General features: G+C 42.1%; 1 protein-coding gene across 1 annotated transcript in view; it reads right to left on the reverse strand.

The window, feature by feature from the left end:
- trappc10 (trafficking protein particle complex subunit 10) overlaps positions 1 to 5,202 on the reverse strand; it is a 122,490-nt gene extending 117,288 nt beyond the window's left edge. The window contains exons 1-2 of the mRNA XM_084315204.1: positions 5,035 to 5,202; positions 1,603 to 1,684 (exon numbers count right to left, since the gene is read on the reverse strand). Coding sequence (XP_084171330.1) covers positions 1,603 to 1,684; positions 5,035 to 5,095 — 143 coding nt within the window. The 5' untranslated portion in view covers positions 5,096 to 5,202. The remainder of the gene's footprint in view (positions 1 to 1,602; positions 1,685 to 5,034) is intronic.
- Positions 5,203 to 8,997: the final 3,795 nt, after the last annotated feature.

Genomic DNA, 8,997 nt, shown 5'->3' on the forward strand with positions numbered 1-8,997 from the left:
ACGGTTTTTTTAAGACATGGGAAGCTAAGGGCCTCATACGTTTCTATCAAATGTACAATGAAGGAGTGGATTCTTTTGAAAATGTAGCTAATAAATATGCCTGTCCTAGTAATCACTTTCACAGATACCTGCAAGTAAGAAGCTACTTAAGAGAAAAAGTCCAAATTAAAACTCTTGAAGATCTCCACCCCCTACTGAAATACATGATAAAGACTCAACAAAGCCATAACCTCAAAAATACAACTGGACAAATTTACAAAATGCTCCAAGAAAACAAAATTGAAGATTTAAGCTATATTAAAAATAAATGGGAGAAGGAACTGAAAACAAACATACCAGATAAGGAGTGGAATCAAAGCTTTAAAGATATCTTCCATTACATAAAATCACCCTTTTGGCAGGAGTATGCTTGGAAAATAAATATGAGGTACTTTAGAACACCATCGAGTATGTCCAAATACGCACAAAATGATCCCGGCTGCTGGAGGGAGTGTGGGGAGAAGAATGCTGACCATACACATATTTTCTTTACATGTAAAAAAATTCAAATCTACTGGTCAGATATTCTAGACATAATGGAACAGATGTTTAAGGAAGTGGGTATAGAAAAACATGATATACTCTTAGGAACACGCCCCAAAAACCTACAAAAAGAAGAACTATACCTTTTTTTTATTTTGAGAGCTGCAGCACTTAAACAAATTACAAGAGCTTGGAAAAAACTTGAACCCCCGAAAGTAAACAAATGGTTAGAAACTGTAGAGGACATATATAGTATGGAAAAGGTAACCTACAAAATCAATAAGAATGAAAATATGCTGGGAAAAAGATGGGGTCTCTTTAAACTATGGAGGGGTACTAGTTGACAGACAGATTAGTCTTTAAGGAAGATTTTAAGTAACAGGAAACAGTGATGATCTACTGATCAATTGTTGGGGAACACCCCTTAGGCCTACAGCTACTGTATACCTACAATGAAAATTCAAGCCTTTTTACTTATTATTATTATTTTATTTAAATTTTTAGTTTTTTGGTTGGTTTCTTTTTTCTATTAATTTCTTATTTGTTTGCCATTATTGTTGTTGTTGTTTGTTGTTTTTCTTGTGTGTGTGTGGGGACGGGTAGGGATGGATGTTGGATGTGTGCCGGTCCGGGATCTATGCTGGTGCTCGCCCCTTTGTTTGTGTTTTCGTCTCCTGTTTTTTGTATGGGTGATGGCCGATGGGTAAAAAAAAAAAAAAAAAAAAAGTGTCAAGATTTGGAATATGCGTATGTACATTTGTGTGGGTATGTACGTATGTAGGTATGGACAGGTGCAGTTGTGTATGTGTATGTGGGTACACTTACTATACCTAAATGTAAAATGTTTTTGTTTGACACAATAAAGTATAAAAAAAAAAAAAATAACGTCATCAAAATGTGCCAAAACAATAACACAAAAAAAGGTTTCACTATCCTCAGACTTACTGTACTGAAGCTACACCACTATAGGCTAGAAACAAAGCGCACCCTCTCACTGTCCTCGGACTTACTGTACTGTAGCTACAACACTAGACTGTAAACAAAGTGCATCCCATGGTGAACTTGGCAGTGCTCCCTCACCTTCTCCATTCCATCGGCTCTCTGGGTAGCTGCTGGGCCAGCGGGGTATAGAGAGATGTGAACAGGCCCTGGTCCCCCGCGCCTGAGGAAAGGGGAGAGGGGTTAAGACTTAAGAGGGGATAAGATCCCCCGATACCTGATAAGCAGGCCGTCATCACCACAGAGCACGTCAGGCTGAAATAGCCTGCATCACACAGTGCGGTGCCACCTGGCGAGTGTTTTACAACAGCTCTGCTGTGTCCACCCACCTTGTAAAAAGACAAATGGGACAACGATTGCTGTAGTTGTATATATCATAGGAGTGTAAATATTTGACCCCACAACGATTCGATTGCGATTCTTCAGGCAACGATTCAATGCATCATGAAATCTCTTCATTTGACCACGATTCGAAAATGTATACACAAATGTGGCTGGGGGAACTGATTCACTCAGCATGAATAGACTATGCAGTGGTTCTCAAACTGTGGTATGCGTACCACTAGTGGTACTTGGTGGTACTTGAAAACATTTACAAAAAAGCAAAAAAATAAAAAATAAAAAATTGCAGTCAGGCCACTGAACTTAGAAGCAGGCCAGGCCAGTGTTTCTGGTTGCGGTGGCGCGATAGTTAGATAACCTAAGTGGGGAACAACCAGGAGATCACTGTGACAGAGAGTAGTGCAGTCTAAACAGTCATAAATCTTTAATTCAACTTCAGCCCTGATCATAACCATTAATCTTTTTAGATTTTTTTGTAATGTCAGATAAAAAATGAAATACTCCCACTTTTCTGAAAAGAGTTGGTTAAATCTGACATTACAAAAAATGCCTAGCCTGTAATAATCCCCCCAGAAAAATTTACTTTGCATTTGATATATTGAAAATATTTTACTTTTTGTGTTTTTTTTAACAATAATTTGTGTGTGTGTGTGTGTGTGTGTGTGTGTGTGTGTGTGTGTGTGTGTGTGTGTGTGTGTGTGTGTGTGTGTGTGTGTGTGTGAGAATGACGGACAATTGCTTGCTGTGTGTGAGAGATAGAGAGAGAATTAAGTACATTTGCTGAAATACAGTTGTTCTTAATTTTCTCACTTGCTATGTGAGAATGTTAGTTATTATGTTCTCAATGCCCCTTGCATTGTATGAGTTGTGTGGAAGCGTTTGCTAGTTCTAGTGCTATCCCTTTGTACATTGTGGCTGTGTCTGACAAAAGTTAACAATAAATAATGGTATTAGGAAAACATTTCCCTCCTGCGTGAACTGTGCATAGCTGAATAGACTGTATTTTAACGCCGGTCATATGGTGGTACTTGGAGACCCAGCTACGTTCTCAGGTGGTACTTGGTGTAAAAAGTTTGAGAACCACTGGACTATAGGATTAGGTCAATAAATATATAAAATAATATTTTTTTTAGAATTTAAAAAAATAAGAATTCTAATTGATTTTAACACTTTCAAATCGATGCAGTTGAATCGTCACCTTAGGATCGATGCATTGCGATGCATTGTTACACCCCTAATATATCATGTTGCTTAGACAGCCCTACGTTTAGGACACATGTTTAAATTAAAACAAATGGAAGACTGAGGGCACACGAGGTAGGCAAGAAAAAACAAACCTGAAGTGAGAAACGACATGTTCTACTGTGGACCTGTAATACTTGATCGTTTTCCCTTTCACCGCTATTGTGACCAATTATCTACAGCCATTGACACTAACGGTTGCCCAGGGCAAGTAAAAAATATATATATATATATATTGGGGCAAGATCAGTTTCATTTGCTTTCTGGTTGCCCCAACGGACAAGTGGGTTTTTGCAGCCTCTCTCTCTGATATAGTCATTTTGCATAATATAATGTTATAATTGCCCAATAATTCCCCCACAGGTAAAATAGAATATGTGTGCTAATGCATGCTAATGTTAAAAATTAAAAAAAAATATATTTAAATGTTGCCCATTGTTATTTATAACACGGGCAAGTGGCCGTGACCTTTAGGCAAGTAGAATATGACCTGTACTTAACCCCAGATGGGAAAGTGCTTTCGAGGCCTTACGTAATTTATACCCACTGATATAAATGGGTGTCCACTCTCTTAATCGTCTACAATACATTCTCCTCCAATGCCAGTCAATCATCCTCGACCGAGAGAAGCTTGCGAGTCTTCACCCCTCTTCTAGGATTCCTCGTAGTCACATCCAGACACGGCTATAAAAAGCGCAGGTGTTGATATTTCAATGGCACGGCGTCTGTGTTTTCCCTCAAATGTGACTGTGTACGTAGGTGACTTGCCGTGCCAAAATTAAGTGACCTGGCAGGTCACTTCAATTAGGGAAACCCATTATAGGAACCTCTCATTTTTGGCATGGCAGGTCAACTGCAAATGCAGTCCCCACGTCACAGTAGATCACAATTGAGCAAAGCAGAGGTTGGGTATACCAGCGGCAGCTAGGCTGGCTGAATTTGTATGTTCAACAACGCCATAGTCAAACTCTGCATGTTAACTTTGATAGCACAGTAACATAAAGGCTTAAATAAACTTGAGGGTAGAAGTTCAATTTCAATAGCTTGTTCGAACATGAAGGAGTGAATGAGGCTACTTGTTGATGAAGGGAAGTTTCCTTGCTGCAGGCTAAGACAACTATTTCTTTTTTGTGTACTTGGATGTCACATGCTGCTAAACTTGCTTTTCTGAATCTAACTTTAAATAATAGTACACAGCAACTCCATTAGCTGTAACTCAAAGCTGAATAAAGCTAGAGACTTTGCCCCAACTCTGACATATATAGCACATAGGCATATTACTACTACATCCTCTGGGGCTATGGTTAAAAACACAAAACAGAAAGAACAGTTCACTGTGCCTGGGGATAAATATTACACCCAATCTTTCCATTCATATCGTAATCCGATAGCCAGGACCTGTCCTCTCTCTAGTCTAGTCTACACACACATGGTGCAGGAATCCCCTGTTGACCAATTCATCCCAAAAATGGAATAGCCCGCAGTGTGAGGTCCAAGCTGGCCCCACCGGGGTCAAGTCTTAAAATAACCCTTCTAAGAAGCTTGCATGAGACGCCAAGTCGACACACACACACCACACACACACCAGGTAAAGCTGGAGCTGCAGTGCGAGGTGTGACGTCACGTAGCCAGTGACAGTAAAGGGCCTAATGGCCAAATACATTACTCTCATGTATTTATGATAGGTCTCGGGGGGACTGGTCGGCATTAGTATGCCAACACAACAAGGCAGTCTGTTGTTGTAACGAGCTGCTGTTCCAAGTGACCAAATATACCCCCCTCGAGTTCCAAAGTGTCAGAGCTAGCAGGCTTAGCTAAGCAACGGGCTAGCACTCTTAGCTTAGCAACGGGCTAGCAGGCTTATCTTAGCAACGGGCTAGCTGCTGTCAAGGCTGGGGGAATTTTATCCTCGCGGAAAACCAAACTCACATGTCACGATCGGCTTGTTTTCCATGGTATAAATGATCGGCTTTTCTTCTTGAGGCTCCATGTGAGTTAGCGGTGGCCCCCCATGAAAATGACATCCACAATCCCGGTTGTTATTAGTAAGTGCTTATGTGTGCATTTGTGATGAATCGATGGGGCCTGTGTGTGTGTGTCCCCTCTGCCCTAAGCACTTCCTGGAACACCTTCCTGCGAAGCACGTCAGCGCCGCGTCGGTAAAGGGAACGCCCCTATAGACCACCGCGACACTTCCGGTATTCTGAGCTCATGGGGAGGGAGAGAGCTTGTGGATGGGAACTGAATGAATGAATGAATGAATGAATGAATGAATGAATGAATGAATGAATGAATGAATGAATGAATGAATGAATGAAAACTTTATTTAACAGATTGCAGAATGGGTACAATACAGTACGGCTCAATACACACAATTGTTAAGGGGATGCAGACCAGAGAAAGACGTTTGTCTTGTTTACATCAGGGTCCCCCATTTTCAATTCATATCGACATTTATGACATACACAACATACATGACATTTATGGCATAGGGACATACAGGTATTTAGTACTGATACATTTGTGACATAAACGGTATTCAAATATACAGTACTGTTACCCATAGATCCTGACAGAGTATATACATATATGGGATGAATGAATGAATGAAAACTTTATTTAACAGATTGCAGAATGGGTACAATACAGTACGGCTCAATACATACAATTGTTAAGGGGATGCAGACCTGAGAAAGACGTTTGTCTTGTTTCCATCAGGGTCCCCCATTTTCAATTCATATAGACATTTATGACATACACAACATACATGACATTTATGGCATAGGGACATATAGGTATTTAGTACTGATACATTTGTGACATAAGCGGTATTCAAATATACAGTACTGTTACCCCTAGATCCTGACAGAGTATATACATATGATGGGGAGGGGACTGTACATTAGGAGCGGGTGGGTGGGTGGGAGGGAAATATACATACGGCGGGGAGGGAATATATACATGCGGTGGGGAGGAGACTGTCTATTAGGAGGTGGTGGGGGTTTTGGGCATTTACGGTGGCCAGTTTCGAATTGCAGCCTCCCGTAGGTGCTCTTTAAGAGCGGTTTTGAATGTGGGCAGGGATTCACATTCCTTTACAGCTTTGGGTAGGGCGTTCCACATTGTTGTGGCATAATTGCGAAACGTGTTTAGTCCCTTGTTTGAGCCGAATCTGGGTTTAACATGATTTGTTGAGCTTCCTCTGGTGTAGTGGTTGTGGTATTCACTGACCTTTGGGAAGTATTTTGACATGTACATGGGCACCCCGGTCGTATAGTGTATCTTGAAGACCAGGCCCATTGCAAGTTGCTGTACTCTGTCGTCTACTCTAAGCCATCCTAGGTTGTCAAAGTGGGCAGGGGTGAGGTGGGTTCTGGGGTTCAGGTCAAGTAGTAGTCTGACCAGTTTGTTTTGTGATGTTTGTAATTTTGTTTTAAGCGCCTTTGAGGTGCTTTGGTACCATGAGGTGCACGCATAGTCATAGTACCCTTGAATGAGTGCTCCTGCCAGAGTCTTCAGGGTATTCTTGTTTACCAGAGAGGAGATCCGGTACAAGAATCTAGTTCGTTGGTTGACTTTTTTTTATTACATTGGATGCCATTTTGTCACAGGAGAGATTTGCCTCTAGGATGGAACCCAGGTAGGTAATTTCGTCTTTCCTTGTGACAATATTGTCACCCACTGTAACTGAGAAGCCGTCGGTCTTGCTGAGTTTGTTATTTGAACCGAAGAGAATGGACTCTGTTTTGCCCATGTGTAATGATAGTTTGTTATCAGCGAGCCATATGCAGATTTTGCCTAGTTCCGTGCTGAGGGTTTTTTCAACCTGCAATTTGTTCTTGTCAGAGACCAGCAGGGCTGAGTCGTCCGCAAACAGGAACAAGTTGCAGTCACAGGCTGACGACATGTCATTTGCATAAATTAGGAGGAGTAGCGGTCCTAGTATGCTTCCTTGTGGAACACCACAGCTCACTGTGAGGGGGGGGGGATAGAGTACCGTTTACCTCTACCATCTGTTCTCTCCCCTCCAGGTAGGATTGCATCCAGCTCACTGATAAGCTATCAAAACCAATTGCCTTTAGCTTGTCCATTAGAATGGAGTGATTGACAGTGTCGAAGGCCTTTTGTAGGTCCAGCATGACCATGCCGCAGTATTTGCCCGCGTCCACCTCTTGTTTGATGTGGTCGTTCAAATAGAGGAGGCATGTGTCAGTGGAGTGGGACGTTCTGAAGCCAGATTGGAATTCGTAGATTAGATTTTTTTCCGCCAGGTACTTTTCGACCTGTTCGTAGACTATTTTCTCCATGACTTTCGAGATGGAGGTAAGAATAGAAACAGGGCGGTAGTTGCCTGGGTCTAATTTGCTGCCCTTTTTGTGCAGAGGGGTCACTCTCGCAATTTTGAAGTCCTTGGGGACGTGCCCCTGTTTTATAGAGAGGTTTATTATGTGTGTGATGACTGGGGTGATGGCGGCTGCTGCGTCTCTGAGGAATTTGGAGGGGATGTTGTCATGGCCAGTGGCCTTGTTAGGTTGGAGGGCGCTCAATTTTTTGAGTACCTCTGAAGTATATTCTCTTCATTTATACCTATATCTAAGTTCAGTGATCGTATAGTCTTTTACCCTTCTCCTCTGCATTGTCTGGTATTTCAGATGTTCGGTTCAATTAAGGAAAGAAGCTGACGAGGTGGTCCAATCAAACAAACTGCGGTGTTTATTTCTATTTCTTAATAAACCACAGCTTATGAATCAAAACAAGTACAAACTCTTTACTTCAATCTAATCGTCTCTTTGGTGTGGCAGTTCTGTCCATGATCTGATCAGCTAGGGCCGATCAGAGCCTTCTTCTTCGGTGGTGGTATTGTTGTCTCTCGGGTTTCCCATGACAACACGCGGCCTCTCTTTGTGGTGGTCGCCAAGGCAACCTTGCTTTCGGATCCTCAGCGGGTTGGGAGCGCTTGGTTTCGTCTACCCTCGGTGGCAGGATCTCCTGCTGCGAGGCGATCGTCTATCATCGTCTGGGTCCATAGCTCTGTGCGTCTCCGGCTCGGCTCTCGAGGTCTCCAGCTACCCCGTCTGTCTGGTTGCGTCTCAGCTCTCCAGGTCTGTCTCTCAGTCTCCAGGTTCCTTCTGTGTGTGTCTCTCTCTCCAGGATCCTCTCTGTCTCCTCGCCTGCCCTTTTTAATGAGATAGAAAAAGACCTCTCCCCTGCCTATCTAGTGACGTCACTCCCACAATCGGGCTTCCCCATTGGCCAAATTCCTTCTAGTAGGAACTTGTCTGTTAGTGACACATCCTCCTGTTCTGCTGACACAATGTTTGCACAGTCTAATTTGGGGAGACTTACAAATAGTCTGATGTCATCTCTCTGACCTCTGGACCTTGTCTTGAGCAGCTGCCATGTCGTAACCTGAAATTGCTTACTAGTGTCAAATAAGACCTTTGATCTCAACTGTTATTTTCAGTTGGTCTTCCTGTTCTTCAAAGATAATTATCTCCTTCCTCCGTCTGTTATTACCAAATAGGTTCGCCCGGTGGGGGAAATGAGTCATTCTTGAGTAAGCTTTTGTTCCTCTTTTAGCTAGAGTACATACCTCATTCTTGCCCTATCTTAATATAGTCCCGAGGGGTCAGTTTATGACCTTAATGATCTGGCCCTGGTCGGGGGAGTCCCTGTCTCAACCTCTTACAACCAACATGGTGTTTTCCTGTTCCTTCTTGCAAATCAGCATTTTGTCTTATCATTTTGTACACTTTTTGTTGTTTTATTTAGATAAATTCACGACAATCCACCCTTAGTGCGTTTTATAACCCACTATATAGCACCAATGTTCTAAATTAAACATGTTAACCATAATTATCATTTTTGCTAATATTTTCTAAAATTTCAAAA

Source organism: Notolepis coatsorum (assembly GCF_963971535.1).
Source record: "Notolepis coatsorum genome assembly, chromosome: 5".
Taxonomy (NCBI): domain Eukaryota; kingdom Metazoa; phylum Chordata; class Actinopteri; order Aulopiformes; family Paralepididae; genus Notolepis; species Notolepis coatsorum.